The sequence below is a fragment of the Haliaeetus leucocephalus genome, unplaced genomic scaffold (genome assembly GCF_000737465.1).
Source record: "Haliaeetus leucocephalus isolate CR32 unplaced genomic scaffold, Haliaeetus_leucocephalus-4.0 Scaffold173, whole genome shotgun sequence".
NCBI classification, from domain to species: domain Eukaryota; kingdom Metazoa; phylum Chordata; class Aves; order Accipitriformes; family Accipitridae; genus Haliaeetus; species Haliaeetus leucocephalus.
The window spans coordinates 1,948,663-1,971,006 of record NW_010972609.1 but is presented as its reverse complement, the minus strand read 5'-3'; the positions used below and the strand labels follow the sequence as shown (position 1 = coordinate 1,971,006).

Here is a 22,344-nt window from a genome sequence, read left to right as displayed (position 1 = left end):
CCCCCCCGCCCCAGGCCGTCGGGAAGCGTCTCCTCCCGCCGCGGGTTTCTGGTCGGGGCGGCAGCGGAGACCGGGCCTGTTCTATGCGGTCCCGTTCCCGGCGGCCGGGGGGCGTCCGGGCAGGGCAGGCCGGGCCTGAGCGTCCGGCTGGCGTTTAATCCGACCGTTCTTCCAGGTATCGACATCGCAAAGAGGCGAGGAGCCCGGTACCGGCTCGGTCCAGAGCTCGAAATCTGGTGAGAGCGCTTTGCGGGTTCTGGGCGGGGGACGTTCCCGGTGAATTCCCGCAGAGCGGTCGGGAAGAACATCAGGCACGTAGTACCCTACTGCCCAAAGCATGCGGCTGTCAGTGGAAAGAAGAACATTGTAGTTGCAAGCAGAAAATTGGTTTTCTTGTCTTGGAACCGTGGCCGGTACCGGTAATTTGTGACCTGTTTCAGCGAGTCTCCCTTCGCAGAAACTGCAGTGCTTTGAATTCTGCCTAGGCCCAGGCTGCTGCTCTTGAAGGGAATATCCCAGCGGTGCCACCGAGTTTTAAATGCTGTCAGGAGGGATGATGTTGACTGCGCTGCTTCTGCATGTTGTGTATAAATTGCCCGTGTGGATGAGGTGTTCCTTGCCTGGAGTAGTTCTGGTCCCTCATCTCTGGTACTGACGTTGCCTGAATTTTTTATTTCTTATGTTTTTATACGCAGTGGTTACGGCTGCTCGGATCACTATTATGAGTCTGACACGCTCTTGCATTCGTTTCAAGTTCTGGCAAAGCTTTTGGAGTCTCCAGCAACTCAAGATATTATCTGTGATGTGGGAATGTAAGTTTTTTTGCTGTAAATAGGATAAAGGGGTAGGTCTTTAGGAATGGTTCTCCTCCTGTGTTTCTGGATAGCAAGGGCTCTGCGCCAAACTTTTAAACACATCTTAGGAACTGCGCTGCTTTCCCTTTTGCTTACCATGACTAGGACTGTGACATGCAAAACACTTTCTGAAAGATAGTCCTTTCAGAGATTTCTGGTGGTTGAGCCCTTCAAGAGAGAAATAGGATAATTACAGTTATTTATTGGGAACCTTAATGGCTGGGCCCTATTGCCATGGGTAAGACTTCGTATTATACATAATGCAAAAGGCTTCATAGATTTACTCTCTTTCAGGAATGTCAGGGCTCATGTAACTTGCTTTGACTGACAGGCATCTTTAAGCATCATACCCATATGTCAAAATCACTGAAACTGTTGCAAGTCACGTACTGGCAGTGAACAGGGCTAAATTATAACTGTAAAATTAACGTACGTACACCTACTTGTTTTAGTATTGATATGAATGTGTAAAGCTAGCTTTATTTTGAACTAGCTTGGTAGTATCACAGGCAGTCAGGTTTGATTAAATAAGGTAGCCAGGGGGATTCTTCTGGCCTGCTTGTGTTTCTCAGGCATGCCAGTGATCTGGCAGTTGTTGACATGTCTGAGACCGACAGAATGGTCAGTAACTCTGATTTTTGCAAACAACTACGTGAATTAAAACATTAGATGCTAAAACTTGATATATTGTTTTGTTTGATTCCCTTTAGTGATACAGTGTAGAAGTGTTGTCTTAAAAGTAGTTTTTGTCCAGTGAAGTAGATTCTGTAGCCGTTTTTTACTTCATTTAATGAGCTTAGCCACTGGTAACTTTGCTGCTTATTTTCACAGGCCTGTTCTGCACAGAAATGTTCGCTACAATTGTCGAGTGATCTTTCTAAATAAGTAAGTATTTTATAATAAGTAAGTTCTTTATGCATTTTGTGAGACAATACATTAATGTATCTTTTCAGAGACCTGTTTGGCCTTCAAGAAAGATTCTTCAGTGCTATGTAGAGCAATGGAGTTGTCTTCCTATCTGCCAAATTTTAGAGAGACAGCTAATGTTTTCCATTATCTCTTTTTCCTTTTTGAATTTGTAGAAACTAAATTTCCACTGCCTTCTGAAAGACTCCAGGAAAAAAACCTTAAGTCTGCAAACAGAAACTTAAAAAATTATTGTATGTAGTAGTTGTTTAATATACATCATAACAGAAGAAAAGAGTTGGTATTGATCAGTGGTTTTATTTAGTCTTGTTTGGCTGTACATCAGGTCTTAACTCGCCCTTTCTGTTTTATGTTTTAAGGAAAATTCTTCTGATCAGACCAAAAATATCACTGGCAAATGCAGGAAACTACAGGGAACTTAGATGGTTTACCCCGTGGAACAAAGCAAGGTGGGCCAGCTACTGTTAAAATTGTGTTTAAAAACACAGCTTGCTGTTTGCAGCCACAGCAGAAAGATTGAAATCTCTATAGAAATCCATCAATGCTGCTACAGGGTGAGCAGCAAGACAGAGTCAGCTAAGCTACCTATTTGAAGCTCAGTTAGAAAGCTTATTAAGTACAGTGAAACTCTGATTGCTGAGCTGGAAGGAAAAGTGTGGCTGAACAATCCTGCAACCAGTGTAGTAGTGTCATTTTCCTTGTGTCTACTTTCTAACTATATGCAGTTCAGGATTGGAAGAGCCTGTGTTTATCTGCTTGATTGCTGCATCCTGTTCAATATTAAACTGGAAAACAATGTGAAATGGATGCGCTCTGTCAGTATTTTAACAGCTGCAGAGGATGAAAGCTACGTACCTTATGATGATGCAAAAGACGCTTGATGCTCATCTCTGATGCCGTGCGCTCATCCAGTAATCAGAGAACGGTTCTAACTTGATGGTCTCAGTAAAGTATTTCTGAGAGGGCCCCTGAGCATCTGTCCCCTTAACCTCAATCAACTCCAGATGAGTTCTGCGTTACTCACGTAGTAACACTGCAAAAAGAGAAACTTTTATTTGGTATTTGGTTTGCATGGTGTCTTCTTTGTTAGGTCTAGTTTATAGCTAGGATGGAGCGTTGTTTAGCATGCATTTCTGAAGCAAAGTGGGATGTTGCTAATTTATAGTCTTAACGTTTCTGAATAATTTCACAGAAAGTACGAAGGTCCTTTTTTTTTTTTTTTTTTAAACATAACACAGCCCTGTACAACTGAAGTGCAATTTCTTTAATCAATGTTAGAAGGTGACAGAATGTAGAGATTAGAATCAGTTTTTATGCTGTGATTTACATAATCCTCACAACCTATAAACCTGCTTTAGGCATGTGGAGGAGTATTTTCTACCCAGAATAATTCAGGAAGTGACTGGACAGGTAAGTTTGTAAAGGATTTTTTTCTTTTCTTTTTAACTTCAGCATCTTCCAGATTCAGTAATTTAAATGAATAGAATTTGTGGCATAAAACTGTAGTATGCCAAATTCTGCTGTCAGTCATGTTGCAAATTCATAGGTTTCAGTGATGGCTCTCAGTTAGATTAAATGAGAGCATAATTTAATCTTGTTCATATTAATATTTGGCAGCAAAACAAGTGCATTTTAAATTTGCCTCAGTTATTTATATATACAGGACCTTGAAGATTGTCTTATTTTGCACAGTTCTGGTACAGAGTTTATCTGTGCTTGAGACTAGAAATGAGTATATGTTTTGAGGTAAAAAAATAAAATTAAAAAAAATTAATCTTCTCGATTTAGAAGGGTCTAAAACTTAGGTTATTTCCCGCTAAAACATGAGTGTGATTCCTAGCAAAAGACAGTATCTGTTTTGTAGATTGTTTAATTCAAAAGCAGTTGTCCTGTCCTGAAGCAAAGCACTGGATCTTAATACTACTGAAATTTCAACACAAAATTTCAGTACAGAGATTTGCAGTTTAGAGCTTTTTTTTTTAGCTTGGTGTATAATGAAGGAAGGTGTAATGTGATTGATACTGTGTCACTCATTTCACAGAAGTGAGTATTCAATTTTATAGTTTTTTTAGATTTGTAGTAAACTTTTTGAATGGGATAGATTCTTCTGTTACATGTGGGTAAGGATGTTCTTGTTTTTTCTCAGGAAACTGTTCCTTTTGGGGATGCAGTGCTAGCAACCAAAGATACCTGCCTAGGGACAGAAATATGCGAAGAACTCTGGGCACCAAACAGGTAAAGGAGAAGAAATGAAAAGTAAACGAAAACATACTCTGGATCTGCCTGAAATAAATGTTTGAAAAATTCTACTTATTATTCTTCCAGGTAGTATATCTTTCAGAAAGTGCCAGTAAAGTAAAATATAATTAGGAGCAATAAATACATCATGGGGAAGATTTCACTAGGCTAGATGCAGGGTGGCAAAAGAAATTTTAGGTACTTAAACTAAAAGAAAAGAGAAGAAGCGGAATGAAAAAGGTGACGTGAGGAAACAAATGACAAATAACTATAGTGCTCTCATTCCAGACATTGTTCAGCTTTTAGTTCAACCTGGTGTTGAAATGTCCTCTCTGGATCCATCTCTGTAATTTGATCTAGGGTCAAAGTGACAAAGTTATTTTGTATCAATTTGTATTATCAATCTTGTCTAGCAAATATAATTTGAGAGTACTAGTAGGCCTTTTTATTTATTTTATTCTTTTTATCTACTTTATTCTTTTTATCTTTGGCTTTGACCAAGTCCTCCAAAGCATTCCATTTAAGAGACAAATTTAGCTCTCTTATATTTGACAAGCTAGAGCATAGGCTTCTAGGCAACATCACTTTGAGATGTATCACTTATGTTTTTTTCTATTTAGCTGTTAGCTTAATCCTTCTGCGTTATTTTTTATCAAGCATCAGACAATGCATAAAGACAATGCAGAAGGAAACAACAAAAGGTCATTAAGGGAAAGCAAAGCCTAGTGCCCTTAAGTAATATTTCCTGTTGTTATTTTAGTTCCTGCTACAATTTAAAGTTCTTCCCAACCACAAAGAAGATCCCATTCATAAAGGTCTAATGTGGGGTGGGGGCGGAGATACAGCTGCATGAAAGCTGTTGTAGTTAACGCAAAATAAACAAAATGTTCCCGATGTTTTTCCAAATCTCCCAGTTAGACATTCACTTCCTTGTAACTGCAGAAGGTGTGGCACGTTACAGGCAAAGATGTGACTTTTTTTTTTTTAGTATTTTTTTCTTTTGACAGTGGAAAAATCAAAACCCAGTAAAAGTCTTTTCCTTCTTGTGGTTCTGCTTGCTTTTATGCTTTTGGGTTCACTGAGAGAGAAGGAAGATGGGACAACTGACCTTGCAAGAGTATCTCCATGTTACCTTTTCAGACCAAGACTGTCTTATTCTCTCTTTCTTTGGGACCCAAGCTTCCATAAAGTAGAAGGCATTTTATTTAGAACAGAATGAGCAAAAGCCCTTCTGCCCGCTGCGACCACTCCTGGTCTTTAGAAGAGTCAGGCCATGCAAGAAAACAGATGTTTTTGAGAGTCGTATCCTTGTTTGAGCTAAGACATGCAGAAAACTGACAATGACATAGATATTTTTATTTGTCAGTGGTTTTAAATGATACCTGCAGTATTCACAGCATAGTATTGCCAGCTGAATTTTTTTCTGCCTTCTGCTTTGACAGCCCTCATATTGAAATGGGACTTGATGGTGTGGAAATTTTCACTAACTCTTCAGGGAGTCACCATGTGCTGCGGAAGGCTCACACCCGGGTGGATTTGGTGAATTCTGCCACAGCAAAGGTATAAGCTTAAAAAAAAAAAAATTAACTTCTTGGTTATGAACCTCTTTTTTTTTTTTTTTTTTTTTTTTTTTTTTGGTTTTCAAAACAGTGTCCTCTCCTTTGACAGGACATAGCATGAGCATGGGGGCCTTGACTGTCCTTGTTAGTTTCTTGTTTTCTTACCTGTAATTACCTTCCCTGATTGAATCAGCTATAGGGGAAGAGCTCTCTGGCTGGGGGACTGTACTACTTTGGCACACCCTGCTAAATGTCATGCTCTAATGTGAAGCACTGTAACTTGTTTCCAGCTCTGTGACCCCAAATGCCAGAGGCTGTTTGATTGCAGGTCAGCTCTGTCTGATCTGTGGAGCAGCAGACTAGAAGAGAGGCCATTTGGTATTTGTATGGGAATAGGGGAGATACAAACCTACCTGTGTGTGTGCAGGGGGAACTCCCTGACGAAACTTTGCATGGGACCTCATAGTTCTGCACTGGCATGCCAACTATATCATCTAGCTTTCATGCACATTTATAAAGAAGAGTCAGAATACATTAAAACAGTTTGGTAACTCCCAGCTCTGGCGACTGATGCTCCAAAAATGTATTTGATGTCCTCGATCTTAATTCCATTAGACATTGAAGAAAAAAAATATCGCACTCCTATAATGGATAGAAAATAGTTAATCAGGGTAACTGACTTTCAGTAATTGGAAGTATGAAATGCTGAATCCACTGCATAGAGAGTATAACCAGCTTGAAAGGGTGTTGTTGAATGCATGTTCTGCACAAAGGGCAAACAACCAGTGGCTGTGGTTGCTCCCTGTAGTTATCTGTGCCTAAACAGTCTCCCTCCATATGCATTGTGTACTGAATTGGCAGCTCGTTGCCAGCTTGTAATTTGGTCAGCAAATTCCTGGCACATACAAAAGCATCCAAAAGTCTCTTTCGTTTCCTTAAAATGACAGTTTCCCTGTTCACATAGCAACATTATGTTGGAGAGGAATACTGGTAACTATTGGGAAGGGGAAATAGAAATCAGTGTTTAAACTCAGACTTCATGGATTTTTTTTCCCCTGCTGTCATCTTCTTAAAATATATTATATTCTTCTACTTTGAAAGTTCTGTTTATTTTAGAGAAGAGAAGACATTTAGTTATTAGACTGTAATCCCATCTAACAGTGATGGGGGGACAAAAACAAAGTAATGAATGTATATTACACTGTGAAAAATGTTTGATTTGTACAACTGCTTTGTCAACGTTCTTTGGTTATATTTAACAGTATCTGCTCTGTCCTCAGATATCCAAACACAGCTTCTGTCATCATCTTCCTGCTTTTCTCAATCTCTATTTGAACTTAGAATTTAAATTTAGAAGTGCAGCCCTCTCTATTTGAGCTAAGGGAATGACTCTTGCTAATAACTGAAGACTCCTGTCTTCCAACAGTGTGGAAGGGATAGAGCTCACTTACTACATTTACTTATGTAATTACTTGTTTCTGTCATGTATATCACATGCAAAGTACTTTTTCAAATGACAGGAGAGAGTCCCGGCCATAAATCATTCACAATGTAAAGACAGAGGAAGATTGTAAGAAGGACAGGAACAGAGAAATAATTTTGTCTTTTAACATTCTGTCAGGTGCTGTATTCTGAAAAGCATTTTTTCGTCTGCATGTTTGTTTTCCTTCTAGAACGGTGGAATATATATTTTAGCTAACCAGAAAGGCTGTGATGGTGATCGTCTATATTATGATGGCTGTGCCATGATTTCGATGAATGGAGAAACAGTTGCACAAGGATCCCAGTTTTCACTCGATGATGTGGTAATGTATTCAACCTATAGCTGCTACTTACAGCTGAAATTAGCATGGCTACATTTGTGCGCTATGCAGACGTTCCAGCTACTAGGTCCACGTCTCTAGACTAAAAAAGATGTATTTTTACTATGCTATTCAACTAGATCCAAAGTTTTTCCTAGTCAAACTGCCCAGACCTGATCTACAGTAGCTCTCCTGCTTTTGCGAGCGAGGAAGAGCTGTCACAGTGGAGGAACTTCATGAAAATGTTTGCATATGCAATCACCATGTTTAGGAGAGACCCTGTTAACTTATATTCCCTTGTCTAAGAAAAAAAGGGCAAAGTTTGCGGTGTTCTAATTATGACCCAGGTTGGTAGACAAAATGTTTAATAGGTTGAGCTTCACTTCAAAGAGCCCTTTCTCAGTAGATTTGTCATCAAAGCTGTATGTTTCCTCACATTATGTGTCAAATTAATCTCTTTCCCCAGTATGCTTCTTGCCTTTTCCTCTTGTCCTTTGCCCCAACTGATGGTGAACCTATTGTTCACCCATCTGACAAGCGCTATAAATTTGTTGCGGTTTATGAGCATCCTAGTGTACTCGGTGAAGTGAGTCAGTTGTGCTCGCTTTGTAATGGAAGTAATTCTACTGAGTCAGAAATGACTTGTGAAGTGAACATAAAAATCTGTGTTGAAAACAGTTGCATGCATTCTTCTTCCCCAACATTTTTTGTAGTCCAGGCCTATCAAACATTGTTTATCTGTTTGTGTAGAATTAATCTAACGTTGAAAGCCTTTCCATAGGAGGTGCTGGTTGCCACGCTGGACTTGGAGGACGTTCGAAGTTACAGAGCAGAGATTTCATCTCGTAACTTAGCGGTAATAATCTTTACGGAGGTGATGTTTGTAGACTCTGCCAAGTTTGAATGGTTATTGAATTTAAAAAGTAGTTGCATGTCTTGATTTTTGCAGTATTCTATAGATCTGATATTTTATAGGTATGTGCTGCATTAAAATGGATGTCTTCCCAATTCTTTTGTACTATTGCTTAGGCAAGTAAAGTGAATCCTTATCCCAGGGTAAAAGTGAATTTTGCTCTGTCATGTTCTGATGATGTAGCTGTACCTACTTGTATGCCAATCCAGTGGAGACATCATAGTCCTGAGGAGGAGATCAGGTAAGCACATAGTGAATCTGTTGCTTGAAAATTATTTTGATTAAAAAAACCCCAAAAAGCCAAACTCAAAAACTCAAACAAACAAACAAACAAACGAGATAAACATAAAATCTTATTTATATTTAAGTAAAGAAAGTATCTCACTGGAAGACCACAGTAAATATTTTGACTTGCTTAGGTCTTATTCCATAACCCTGTTGGAATAAGCACATTTTGTACTTTCAGCCTTGGTCCTGCATGTTGGCTTTGGGACTATTTAAGGCGCAGCAAACAGGTAAGAACAACTGTTTTTGCTCTTTGCCTTCGCATACACATCATCTCCTGTGCCGTAGGGACAGTACACATTGCTATCCTGTGCTGTCGTTAATGCAAAGTGATGTTAGTCCAAGGTACCAGGTTTGAGTTTTTCACTGGTAGCTCATTCAGACTTAAAACCTGTACGCAAAGTGTGACTTCAGTATGCTCTTCAGAACTTTTCCTCAGGGATCATGCTTTCTTTGAAAGCAACAGTCAAGCTTACCTAATAAAGGGGATTTCTTTTTCTTTGAAATGCTGTTTTTTCCAGTAAGGAAAATATTTCAGTGGCATAATGGAGATGTTTAAAATAAGCAGACTGACATGAACTAGTAATTCAGTTTAATAGTGAAATAGATACGAAAAATTTCATCCTTTTTATTAGTTCTTCAGTCTTACTAGAGGGTAAAGACATACTGGAAGTTTTTCTAGCCAAAGGGTTTACACTGACTACTTGTTTGATTATCCAGTCGATGAGAGTTAAGAGGGTTTGCTAGGTCTGGTTTGTTTGTTTGTTTTTCCTCAGTAGAATATAAGCAGACTTGAACAATGCATGTGTAATTTTTTTACAAGAGTATGTTTGTGAATGGTACAATATATATTTTTCTAATTTTGCTGTTTGGAACATCTTCCTTGCTCTATTTTCAAGGCAGGATTTCTCCTACCTCTTAGTGGTGGAATTGACAGCTCTGCTACAGCTTGCATAGTATACTCTATGTGTCACCAGGTTTGCCTGGCAGTCAAGAATGGAAGTAAGTAGATATGCATTAGTAGCCATGCTTACTAATGGTTATGGACAAGTTAATATTAGCTGGGTGCAATAGATGCAAGAGGTCATTAATGGTAGACTCTTGCCCAGTTGTTCTAGTGGAATCCTTTTGTATCTGTTCAGAAATTCCAGCAAAAATGTACGTCCAGATTTCAGGTTCTTTGAATTGGCTTAATAGTTTTCATTTTGGGTTTAAGAATTGGATGTGGAACTCAGACTAGTTTCTGTCTAGAGTATCGTTCAAAATATTGGCTGATGTAGTTTTGGGATTTCAGTTAATCATGAGAGTTTTCTCCTATTAAATTCTGCACTACAAAACATGGTTAGGCATGGTTCAAGCTCTGAAACTGGCTTTAAATAGACTATACGCATTTAGCTAAGCCTTTGTACATATTGGATCATATTTTCTATGAAGTTTCTTTAAGGTATAAAACAAAAGGATTTAATATTTCTGTGTTCAAAATTAGGAGCAATATCAGTAATTCTTTTATTTGATATATGAAAATATGTTTGGGGAGTTAGATGATGGAGTTGTCTTATTTGTGAGGGGCAGTGTAAATCTTAATTGGAATACAAGAAACATAAAAGTTACTTACATATCCTGGATAGCAGGAGTGCAACAATTTCCACTCTTGTTCTATTTCTTTTGCTTTGTCCTCAGATGCGGATGTGCTGGCTGATGCGCGCAAGATTGTGAATGATGAGACCTATGTCCCTGAGGATCCTCGAGAATTTTGCAAGCGTGTCTTTACCACTTGCTATATGGCTAGTGAGAACTCCTCCCAGGATACTTGCAACAGGGCTAAACTTCTGGCTGAGCAAATAGGCAGGTACAAGTTGAGAAGTGCTGGAAAAAAAAAATCACATTCTGGCAAAGACTTTCATGTAAAACTTTTAAACTCTTAAAATGGGAAAAAGTAGGAGAGGAATAGTAGGTGTGTTAAGCAGGAGTATTACAGACATTATTATATAAGTGTGTAAATGTTAGGCAAACGTAGAAGCATTTGGTGAAGGACATGGAAATTTGGAAACAGACTCTGGAAAGTGTTATTCTTTTCTAAGTGTCTTCATACCAGATCTGAGATGATAGCAGCCTTAAAACATCATTTGATGGGTGGGGTTTTTGCTTTTTTTTAATGCTATTTTATATAGTCAGATTGTGCTAGTTGAGTCACTTCTGCTTGAATTCTTCTCAGCTATCACATCAATCTGAACATAGATGCGGCTGTGAAAGCTATTGTGGGAATTTTCAGCATGGTGACAGGTCGAACTCCCTGTTTTTCTGTCTACGGAGGGAGCAGCAGAGAAAACCTGGCACTCCAGAATGTGCAGGTGTGTTTCATGTAGGCTGAATCAAGTCAGACCCTTTTTTTTTTTTTTTTTTTGAAAGACTACAAAATGGTAAAGTAACAAGGGGCCCCTTCGTCTGCATTGCTGTGAAAACCTGAACTTGTTGTGGTGTGTCCCTGAAGATTCATGGGCTTCCAGTAAATGCTTGGCTGCAGCTGAAATCTACAATCCCACATAACTCAGGAGAAGACCAAGATAATTACTGCTTGTGTCTTTTAAAACCTGGTCAGGAGGAAATAGTACATGCCTGTATCTCATCAATAGCATTGGTCTAGTTGCTGTTTAGAAAAGCATCCCAAGAGAAAGTTGCCAGGTCAGGAGAATGAGCAGCAAAGTATTCTAATAGTTGAGTTTGAGTCCAGTATGATTGTGGCAGCTCAAGACTCAAAAATATTGCTGATGTATACTAGACTTTCCTCTGGTGAATGTTAGCAGCCTTTAAAAGGCTCTGCGTGAGATGTCAAGCTTACCCATTCCAATTTCTAGATGTCCTCAGTTTTAGAAGGTAGAAAGTTTTTTTACATCAGAAGGTGTTTAATGTTCAAAAGGCTTATAAAAAGCAGCTCAGATACACATTTCCAGTTATGTATTTTCATTGTGTCAGAACAGATTGTTGCTGTGCCTGGGTAGCGCTGGTGTATGTATCCTACAGAATCACAGAAAACATAGTTGCCTAGTTACTTCTAGTCCCTGGCTCCAGTTGTAGATTTTGTTGTCTTGATAGCTTTCTTTTTGGCCTACTCTTAAAAGCTTCCAACCTAACCAGCAACTCTGTTTTAATTCTGCCTAAATGTTGATTATCATGTTTGATAATTTTTGTTAGCTGAGGACTTGATCTTTCTTCCCCTGCTATTACTGGAGGAAGCCAGCTGTCTCCTCTGGAAGCCAACACTGAATCCTTTATCAGCTTTTTGGCAATGGGATAGGCTTTAGTCACAGGGGAGTGTGGTGATTTGCTTAACATCGCACACAATTGTGCCTAGAGCTGGAGGCTGAATCTCAGTTCTGTTCAGTATTATTACCATCCTTGGAAAAAGTTGAGTTTCAGGATGGGGACTAAAGCAAAGAGAACTTCTTACAAATTTTATGTGAATAAATCCCTTTAGCCTAATACTCCACAAAAGGGCATGGTAGACAGATGGTTTATCTGCATACTTCATCCCTCATGGATCCTTATTAGTGCTTGTAGGAGGCAGAAAATGGCAACTACTCCCCATTCTGCAATTCAGAGTAGAATAAACTTGCTCAGTCATGTAAGTTTGTGCCAGTAGCGGATATTGAACCTGGCTTTCCTACGTGTGTTTGGCATCTTCTCCACAAGACCATCCTTCTTGCAGTTACGCTTACCCCTCTCGCATTTTGTTCTTTATGGGTTTGTTTTGGGAATTGATTAGTAAAAGTGATTGGGAAGATATTATTCTGCTCTGTAAATTTGCTTTATTTTTCATTTTGCTTTGCAGGCTAGAATAAGAATGGTCCTTGCCTACCTGTTTGCTCAGCTGACACTGTGGACTCGTGGGATGCCAGGGGGACTTCTCGTGCTAGGATCAGCCAATGTGGATGAAAGGTTGGTGAAAGTTAGAAATCTAAAACCAGGTGAATTGGGAACAGGTCACTTCATTTCCTTGCAACTCTACCAAATCCCAGTGTACCTCAGAAGAGGTAACAAGCTAAGAATACACCGATAGCAGTGAAATTACTGAAAATAGTTGAATTGGCCTGAATGTAAAATTGTGTATTTTTCAGAAGTTTAGCCAAAGCATTGTCATAGTTTTCCAATAAAATGCTGTTCCTTCCTTAGCTGTTTTCAGTAGAGCTTGCCTGTGTAGTTGACAGGTTAACTTTCCAATCTGTTATTTGTTGTATTTTCAATTACTGTATTAGGAATTAAGTTGTGAACTTTGAGTTGAAAAATAGATTTTTAAAAATCTGGAGTACTGTTATTAGAGCTGACTATTTGAAGATTAAAGCAATCCCCATAAGATTGTAGGATTGATAACCTCTAAAGCTGTGAAAGTAGTGTGTGCTGATTCTATGGGGTTTGGGGGTTTATTTTTTTTAATTGGTCAGGACAGTATTTTAATTGTTTTGCATCAAATGTATCACCTTAGCATGGGCAGTTTTGTAATGCTTCCTAATTGTTTAAAATATTGTCTTTCTTCTCCTGGCAATTTCATGGCTTTAGAATGGCCCTGTTGTAGCTGGTTGTGTTTGGCCCTTACGTATAAATACATTTAACAATATGCAGTCTGTTTCTCCCTGTCTTTATACTACATATATGTGCTCTCTAGTATAAGCTATTACATATTATGCTAATGTTACATTATTATTTACTATTACTATATAAAATTTCCTCTCTTGCTCAGTCTCCGAGGTTACTTGACGAAGTATGATTGCTCAAGTGCTGATATCAATCCCATTGGTGGAATCAGCAAGACTGATCTGAAGAACTTCATACAATACTGCATTGAAAATTTTCAGCTCACGGCCCTCAGAAGGTGAGTAGTGAAGCAGCGATATCTGGTGACTGTATTTGTATGCAGCATATTGTGGACTTCACGGTTTGGTTTTCTCTACTAACAGAGCTAAGCTGCAGTAATATTGCAAATGCTAATAAAGCATTCTGCATATCCCTCTGTTTTTAAATGATTGTGTACGTTTACACGATGTGAACTGTTGGGTGCTGAAAATACCACCAGTCTTATAGGAGTTACTGTATGCAAGCATTTGTGTTGTTAATTCCACTGAAGGAACTGTTTGAACCAAATGCTTTATGTTTTTGGTATAAAGCATTGCTTTTTAAACGTGGAACAACTTGCAAGTACCACTTAGAGTTATCTAGTTCTTTAGCAGCTTATGCCCTGAAAATGTTTTGAATAAAGCATTTGATTTTTAACAAACCAGACTGTCTGTTAACTAGTACTCATGAGACTGGATAGAATTCATGTTTTTCTTTTTACCTTTTTCTTACAGTATCATGTCAGCTCCACCCACTGCGGAGTTAGAGCCCCTGGTGGATGGACAAGTGGCTCAAACTGATGAGGTAATGGGCAGTGACTTTAAAATACTCTGGTAAGCCTTATCCCAAAATTTGTTTGTTGTCCAATAACTTGTTGCTCTTGTATGTATCCATGCTTATTGACAAGCATGTTGTAAACAGTCTTAAAGCTGCTGACAAGGCACTACTATCCCGTACCAGCCTTATCTATGTTGACAACAGTTTCCGAAACAGCAAATTAACTTTTTTTTGAATGATTTTATATTTGGGGCACTTAGAAAGATGGCTGTTCTGAAATTCGGTTTGTTTTAAATTTTCTTAATATCAAAAGAGAGTTAGGGCCCTACTGCTATTAAAACGACTGGTGGCAAAGCCCTTCCTTTTCTTCCCCTGTCCTTCTCTTTGCTGTCCACTTGGATAAGAGAGGGCTGGTAAGCCTAACAACTACCTCTAAGGGCTGTTGGATATTTAACGGTAGGGTATTGTAAAACTCTTTATGATAAAGCAAAGGGTTGCTGAACTAGAATTAGTGGTTTTCTTCATTTGGCCTTACCTTACTGATACACACTACGTTTAAGCTCCCTAGAAAGGAAAATGAACAAATCTCAGGAAAGAAATGTTTTCACTGGCCAAATCAAATACATTCATGGAACAATTTAAAATCTCCCATTTCAGAGAGCTTCCATTTTTTTTTTCCCTCTGCTCATAATATTACTATCTCGTTGTCTTTTTGATCATTGGCAATTTCATTTTGGTGTTTCTTTGATTAAACTGGGTTATTGTAATTGCTCCATAAAACTATTAATTATAGTTTGCATAGTAAAGATTTTCAGTGACTTTCTGTGTGTGTGATTTCAGGCAGATATGGGGATGACATATGCAGAACTCTCAATCTATGGCAAATTAAGAAAAATTGCAAAGGCTGGACCGTACAGTATGTTCTGTAAGCTGATTAATATGTGGAAGGAAATTTGTACTCCAAGAGAGGTAATACACACAAAAAAATAAAAAAAATTCAAATCATGTAATATCTTTGCCAAAATAGAGTCTATCTGGAAAAAGGTCAAGTAGAGTTCCTTTTGACTGAAAGGGATAGTTTAATTATTCTGTGTTTAGAGTTCGTTCTACAACTGTAGCAGAATATGCTGGAAAAACTAGTATGCATCTCTTAAATTAATGGAGCTTGTTGTCTGTGTTGCAAACTGTTAGAACAGTGACTGGGTAATTTGAAAACAATTACTTCAGAACTATACCCTCAGGGGAAAATTATTCTCTGAAATACACATGGCTAACTACTCTTGAAGCCTTTGGTTATGTCTTCTAAGGCAGAAAATGGCTCTTGCTTTGAAAGGCTATCTACACTGAAGAGGTATCTGCTTTGCTGTTATGCAGTTCTTCTTTTCTTGGGCATGAAGGAAAAAGTTCAGATTATCACCCGAGTTGCAGAGGCTAGTGCTTACTGTTAGATTTCTTACAAGGCACTTCCTTATTGGTAAATGCTAGGTGCGGAGACCGAGGTGGTGTCTGAAAATGGTCTTAAATGCCTCTTATATGTAGGGTCATCCACAGTGATTCGTACTAGTTGTGGTAGGTAATTTATGTAAATGTTAATGAAAGAAAATGGATGTGTAAAGCTAGAACACATTCTTAGCTAAACTTTTAAATACTAAGAATCTTCATCCCATTAAAAGCTATATTCTTTGTACACCAGGTGGCATCAAAGGTTAAGCATTTCTTCAGGATGTATTCCATTAACAGACATAAAATGACCACCCTGACTCCTTCCTACCATGCTGAAAACTACAGTCCAGATGACAACCGATTTGACCTGAGGCCTTTCCTTTATAACACCACATGGTCCTGGCAATTTAGGTGTATAGATAAACAGGTAAATGCCCTCTACTTCTTGTATGGTTTTATATTTAAAGCCCTCGCAATGGGACAAGCCCAGTTCCAGTGAATCCCTAGCAAAAGACAACTAGCATTTAGGAAAATAGTTATTACAGAAATAACTGTGATTGTTCTTTTCTCATAACTGTGAGGGTAAGAATTCTCTGGTTTCAGTGTAGGCTGTTTTTTAAGTACAGCTTGTCATGTTGCGAGGAAAGCAAGAAGAAGAAAAAAGATGTATGAACTGAGGCCAGAAACTAATAGGTGTACCCATACTCATGAAGTCTTGTGCTAATGCGGAGAACAAGCTTATGTGTTTCGGTTTCAGTTCAGGACCCGTCTGAAGGGATCTGTTTAATCACGGGATTAAGACTTGACCTACATCTGTGTGGGAAGAGCCAGTAAGAGGTAGCAATTCATTGGGAATGCTTCTCCCACCTAGTTCTACAGCAATACCTTTTTCGAACCTTCAAGTCAGTTGACTCGCAAATACATGTTTGCTCTAATACAGCAACACTAATGGTACAGTGCTTAGTTTGAGCATGGTGAGGTGTGGAGGGGCTCAAGCAACTATGGGAACCGTGCTTAGCTTTTTGTAGTTTTTAGTCACACCTTCGATGTTATTTTAATGAATTTTTTTGAGGCAAAAAGTGCTGGGCTGAAGAATTTTAGCACCTCGAAGTTTTTTCTGCCAGAGATTTTACACCTCAGTTGCTTTTAAGAATATGTTTATATATGTAATAAAATATTAATTCCCTCATCTGTGAAATGCCAGACATGCTGTAATAGTGTTTTATTACCTTGAAGCCTAGGATAAAAGCTACCACGTGCAGTGCTTTTTTGTAGCTCTGTATGGTGGGTTTTTTTCCATCATTTTGGACTTTTTCCTACTGAATTCCAGGACAAAATTTCTTTTGGCCTCAGCGGGAGTTGGGTAAAATATTTTTGTAGGGTCTGGACCAAAATATAATTATTTTATGCTTACAGTAAATGTGATTAAGTTCTTTTAATGATACAGGATATTGTTACACTCTTTAACTAGATTTGTATGTAATAGCAGTTGTGCTGTGCAAGGGTACTAGCCATTGCAACTTACTCCTGAAAATTGGGAGTCAAGTCTGGGGAAGAATCTGTTATGTAGGCAGCAGTAACCTGAACTGATAAAAGTTCAGCAGTAACCTGAACTGATAACTCATTTTTACGCATAGCTTTTTGCAAGACTGAAAAATAATGGCTTGCAATAATGTGAGTCAAATCTGCCCTATTCAAGAAAGGGAATACTGTAAGAGTTTCTGCTTATTGTGCATATTCAGCACAATTGTAATTCCCAAGACAATCACTCTCTAGGACAATGTCTCACTGATAATTATGCTCCTGAGACTTCATCAGCACTTAAGTTTTTTCTGGCGTAGTAACAGGACTGTGAAAATAAGGCATAAACTCTAAATGACATAAAAAACACCTTTAGTTAGGTAATGCCAGGTTTTCCTGTAGAAGAGTCATGTTACAGCTTGATCTCACTGGTGAAGGGAAATGGTTTGAAGTGCTAATGATAGAGAAATCTGTTGGATTTGTGGAAAGTACTTTTCTACTTTGCATGTTTGTAGTGTAGTCAAGCCAATTTAGTAATCCACTGTTTGAGTGCGAAATTCCCTCTGTATTTGCTGCAGAAGGAACAGGGGTAAGAGGAAGTTGAGATCATAGCATTTGCTGTGAATTGCCGGATTTGCCCTTGGAGTCTTAATGTCATTCAGCTCTACCTAGCTGAAGGTTCCACCTGGCTGATGAAATTTCTAGTGGTTTAGAGCAACCCTAGGAACTCCAGTACCACTGCCTGTAGCTTCTGCCTTTGAGTTATGCCTGAGGTAAAGGATGTGTGCTCAGAGCACGCACTTTAACAATTTCTAGGTGCCAAAATGTTCGGTGGGGTTTTAATAGTTGGCATAATTTGAAGGAACTGTGACACAGCTCAGAAGAAAGCTGGCACATCTACCCCCAAGGATTACGTATCTGCAGCCTGTCTTCTGCTTTTTCCAGTGCTTACTGGTCATACCACAACATTAGCTGCGTTAGGTCAAAATGAAAGATTTATCAACCTTAGTATCTTTGTGCATCACTTTCATGACCCGTAGCAGATGTTGAAGCAAGAACATAAGAACAGGGAATTTATAATACGACCCTCCTTTTATATGCCCATAGATTTGGGGAATGTAGAACTGAATTTTCCAGAGTTAGAGATAACGTGCAGAACATCGTGTTTACTTTGTGCTTTTGGTCTATCCTCCATGAATTTGTAGAATTCTTTCTGAAACTATTTATATTGTTAGTCTTAACAACAGCTTAGCTTAATTAAGGTAATTCCTTTTTCTTAAGTTTTAAGATCAGTGAAGGTCAGTTTTATAAAATTGTGTATGTGTACATGAAAAGCATTTTCTATGTTCATTCTAATTATTCTAGGCTCTCTGTTACAGGCAGGGTTCCAGGTTATGGCCTGCTCTGATCTGACAGCTGTCAGTGAAAGGGGCAATCTTGCCTCCCTTCCTGTCTCTCCTGGCTTCTCGGATGGCTTTGGTGCTTGTCTCGCTCCTTGGTCAGCCAAATGAAGTCACCAAGCTGACAAAAAACTAGGAACTGATGGGAGCATGCAGCTGAGGGGAGGTTAAGGGAGTGGGTGGGAAGAAAGTTTGACCTTCTCTTTTGACTGCAACTGAACACCCTGTTCGGCTCAGTTGTCCCCTGCAGTGTATCCCACTGTCAGTTCCTGGTAAATCTGGGCTCTACACTGTTTTGTGATGGAAGCCTGAAAAGACAGGAGAGTTTAAACGCAAACTTATTTTTTACTATTGAATCAGTTTCCTTTTAACTTGCAGGTATCCAAGCTAGAAAAAAAGGAAGAAATTTCTGTAGTTGAAGATGTGGACTGATCTGCTGTCTTGTTTAACTGCGGTAATTAATTTGCTAAGCAGAATGTTCAAAACTGGAGTATACTGTGATGATGAGCAGAGATGACCCAAACAATTGTTGAGATGACCATTGTAAATGGTATTTGTAATCAGGTCCTTTTTTTTTTTTTTTTTTTTTAATTGACTCAATTTTGTTCCCAATATACTTAAACCATAGTTTGGCTAAGGAATCATTTATTAAGAAGTTTCTTCAACTACTGGAGTTAATTGCCTTTAATTGCAAATATTTGGATAAGCCCATCAATCATAAATAAATGCAGGGTAGTCTTTTGTGAAAGTGAATACACATACAAATATTAAGTTTGGTTCTAGTAATTTGGATATGATTTTTGAGTAACATTCAGCTGAAAGTATAAAATTTTAACAGTTCTGGCATGTGCTATTGAGAGGAAAAACTCATTTTACTTTGCAATAAACTTGTAATTTTATAATGCTAATCGACTCGGTTCTTATTTTAAATGTTTTTATTTATCTAGCATTGGCTATGTAGACTGGTCCAGTGTTTTGAATGGCCACGTAAGGTCTAATTCAGCAGATATTGGAAGCATGTCTAACTTGAAGCAGATGGGTAGTCTCCTTGTTAGCTGGATCCAAATTAGAGTTCAGCTTCTTGTTTTTGCATCTACTTGCTGTGTAACTTGTGGCAATTAACTTTAAAATCTCTGACTTAATTTTCTCAGAGAGGAATAATACCTACTTCATCAGGATGTTCAGGGATTGTCTTGATTGTTATTGCTCTCCAAGATCCTCAGCTGTATTTTAAGGATTTTGAATAAAGTTCTCATGGTGTCTTTTCCCTCCTGGCATTTTTGATGTGTAAGGGTAACTTGGCGTACCTGAAATAAAAAATGTTTTATGGTGCATGGTATCTTGAATAGAGAGGACACGAGTTTGGTACCCATGCCACTGTTGTCATTTCTATATGCTCTGCTGCTGCCTGTCCAGGAGCTGTGATCCGTTATCACTGACCATGCCATCAGTGAGTGGTTGGACTTGCCCACGTAATCCCTTTACTGTTGGAATCAAGCTCGCTGGGTGTAAAACATCTGGGAATGGAGTGAGTATTGCAGAATGAAGTATAAAGCCAGCTTCCTTTGAGCTCAATTAGTTTGTTACCCACCTTCCACCTACTGTTTGCAAAAAGTTATTTTAACTTCACTGATCTTTTAAATGTGTCCAGTGCTGTCGAACAATAAAAAAGGTACAAGGATAGGCTTGTTCCTTCACTTGAGTCCCTTTTCTGCTTGTTCATTTAATGTTTGGCCATTTCTATTGCTTTTTCTTAATTTGATTTGAAAGGTGCACTTTTAATAGGGGAAACAAGAAATGCATTTCTGAGATTCTGGGCAAACAATGCTATAACTGCAACAGCAGGGGAGCTTAGGCCAAGCTAGACTTTTGTTAAAATGATCGTACATTGTGCTAATGGAAAATGTCTGCGAAAGGGCATGTTCTCCACCTTTGTTTTCCACAATCCACAAAGACAGAGTTGATTCACTTGGGGTTGAAGATGCTGCATTGTTCTTGGTGGGTTTATTATATAGTATTCGTTTAAATACATAGCTAACTTACCTTAGTGGATGTTGCTGGTACTAAGAATGTTTGTCTGACGTAAAACCCTAGCTGAGATTCGCCTTCCTTTACTATCAGTTGGGTCCTTCCACTTCCCCTTTCCAGCCAGAGGGAGTGGATGAATTTTGAACAGAAGTTCAGGAATCTGTTGTATATTTGAAGGCTTCTTAATTTTTTTTTTCTTCCCAAAGTTATTGATTCTCTTTCCTGACAATCACAGAAGAGGAAAAAAGGAAACATTTGCTTTCGTTCAAATAAAAAATAATAGCAAAAATAATACAAGTTGATGTGCGTTCCCTGTTACTGTGGTTACCCTGAAGATTTCAGACACTTAGCGAAAGGACACTTGTGTTTCTTAGCAATGGCAGTTATGGCATGTGTGCAAATTGCATTTTATTTCTTACCTGCTAGTGCTTAATACAGATTGTAGCAGCCCACCGCTGCTTTCCTTTTACTATCCTGAAATTTTCACTGTACCTGTTCCACCTGATGCCTCTAGTTCAACTGTTATCAACACTAACCCCCATTTTATCAGTGCTTTGCTGTCTGCTGGGAATGGGAACTAACATGTAACTGCTGCTGTTCACTTTTTACTAGCAATGACTATTATGGTAAGGGTGATGTCATGGAGTTTTCCTTTTTATCTTAAGCTCTCCAAAAAGGCTGGATCGTACCCTGACTTACACAGAAGTCAGTGTAAAACTGTGATTTTTTTGACCCATCAGTTCTGCAGCTGAAGGCAAAAACTACCCCATCGCTAATTAAAGAGTAGAGGATGGACCTACTTTTACTGCTCAGGTTGGAATACCAAAAGGAGGGATTGATACACCTTCCTGTTTATCGTTAGGCTGCCATAGCTCCCAGTCTGTGGCAGAAAAGAGGGTGGAGTTGTCAAATTATGCTGACATCGACCCTTTTGAAATTGCAGCTTCATGAAATTGAAGGGTGAAAGTGTGTACGAAGGGGACCACGAAGTAAAGGGGGAGAGTAGCAAAAGTGAAGCATCTTCTAACAGTCAAAGTAGCATAAGCTAAGTCCACAGTTGCTTCTGGGGTGCCTAGGTGACTAAATACAAATTAAGTACTTTCTGCGACTAGAGGTGTAAATGATCATTTGAGTAACTGAATACAACCAGGAAGCAATGATTTCTGTCCTGGCTCTTATTTTCTGCGTAAGTCCTAAACCCAACCCCCACAGGGCCGCAGTGTTGTTCTGCAGCTCCCCCTGAGGCAGTGACTGGCTCAGAGGTATGCTCAGCCGAGGGTACCGAGTTTACAGCTGCCGTGAGGTAAAAAAGCCGCAACTCCGCGTGAGGGATATTTTTTTTTAATCGTAAACGACGTCGGGGATCTGCTCTCGTCAGTTCAGGTGAAGAACCGACACTTTTTACCACAGACTTCCCGTCACGTCTTCCATCGACCCCCGACCACCTAAAAAAAAAATCCTAGTTCCTGAGGCGGCGGACGCTGCCGGGGCGGGAGACGGTGCCCTCTTTGCTGCCGGAGGCAGACAGCGGTCTGTCAGGGGACAGCGCCCTGACCGAAGCGCTTTCCCGGCGGCAAACCCGGCCGGGAGGGCTGGGGGGGGGGGAGACGGGCCGGGCCGGGGCGGGTAGCGGCGGGAGGAGGCGCCGTTCCCGCCCTCCCCCGGCAGCCGGTCACGTGCAGCGGGCGGGGGCCGCCCAGGGCGGGAGGGGCCCGCCCCGGTCCCGTCCCATCCCCTGCCGGCGGCGGTGCGGAGGGAACGCGGCGGTTGCTGTCGATGGAGGCGGGAGCCGGCGCTGAGGCGGAGCCGTTGTTGCCTCCGCAGAGCTGGCGAACGCGACGGGGGCTCTGGCGGACCGGTGGCGGTGCCCGCTCCGCCGCTGAGGACGGGGGGGGCCGTGAGGCGGGCGGCGGCGGCGGCGGCGTGCCCCGGGGCCGAGCCCGCGGCGCTGAGGGAGCCGCTGCCTGAGGCGGTGAGGCGGGCGGCGGC

General features: G+C 39.8%; 2 protein-coding genes across 2 annotated transcripts in view; both read left to right on the top strand.

Moving 5' to 3' along the window:
- Positions 1–18,856, top strand: part of NADSYN1 (NAD synthetase 1) — an 18,979-nt gene extending 123 nt beyond the window's left edge. The window contains exons 2-21 of the mRNA XM_010563901.1: positions 65–236; positions 696–812; positions 1,686–1,739; positions 2,141–2,230; positions 3,140–3,191; positions 3,928–4,016; positions 5,462–5,579; positions 7,252–7,383; positions 8,162–8,236; positions 8,410–8,534; positions 8,760–8,808; positions 9,478–9,580; positions 10,259–10,427; positions 10,794–10,929; positions 12,408–12,514; positions 13,314–13,445; positions 13,921–13,990; positions 14,804–14,932; positions 15,657–15,833; positions 18,706–18,856. Coding sequence (XP_010562203.1) covers positions 65–236; positions 696–812; positions 1,686–1,739; positions 2,141–2,230; positions 3,140–3,191; positions 3,928–4,016; positions 5,462–5,579; positions 7,252–7,383; positions 8,162–8,236; positions 8,410–8,534; positions 8,760–8,808; positions 9,478–9,580; positions 10,259–10,427; positions 10,794–10,929; positions 12,408–12,514; positions 13,314–13,445; positions 13,921–13,990; positions 14,804–14,932; positions 15,657–15,833; positions 18,706–18,759 — 2,150 coding nt within the window. The 3' untranslated portion in view covers positions 18,760–18,856. The remainder of the gene's footprint in view (positions 1–64; positions 237–695; positions 813–1,685; positions 1,740–2,140; positions 2,231–3,139; positions 3,192–3,927; positions 4,017–5,461; positions 5,580–7,251; positions 7,384–8,161; positions 8,237–8,409; positions 8,535–8,759; positions 8,809–9,477; positions 9,581–10,258; positions 10,428–10,793; positions 10,930–12,407; positions 12,515–13,313; positions 13,446–13,920; positions 13,991–14,803; positions 14,933–15,656; positions 15,834–18,705) is intronic.
- Positions 18,857–22,131: 3,275 nt separating this feature from the next.
- Positions 22,132–22,344, top strand: part of TPCN2 (two pore segment channel 2) — a 30,542-nt gene continuing 30,329 nt past the window's right edge. The window contains exon 1 of the mRNA XM_010563693.1: positions 22,132–22,213. Within this exon, the coding sequence (XP_010561995.1) occupies positions 22,132–22,213 (82 nt within the window). The remainder of the gene's footprint in view (positions 22,214–22,344) is intronic.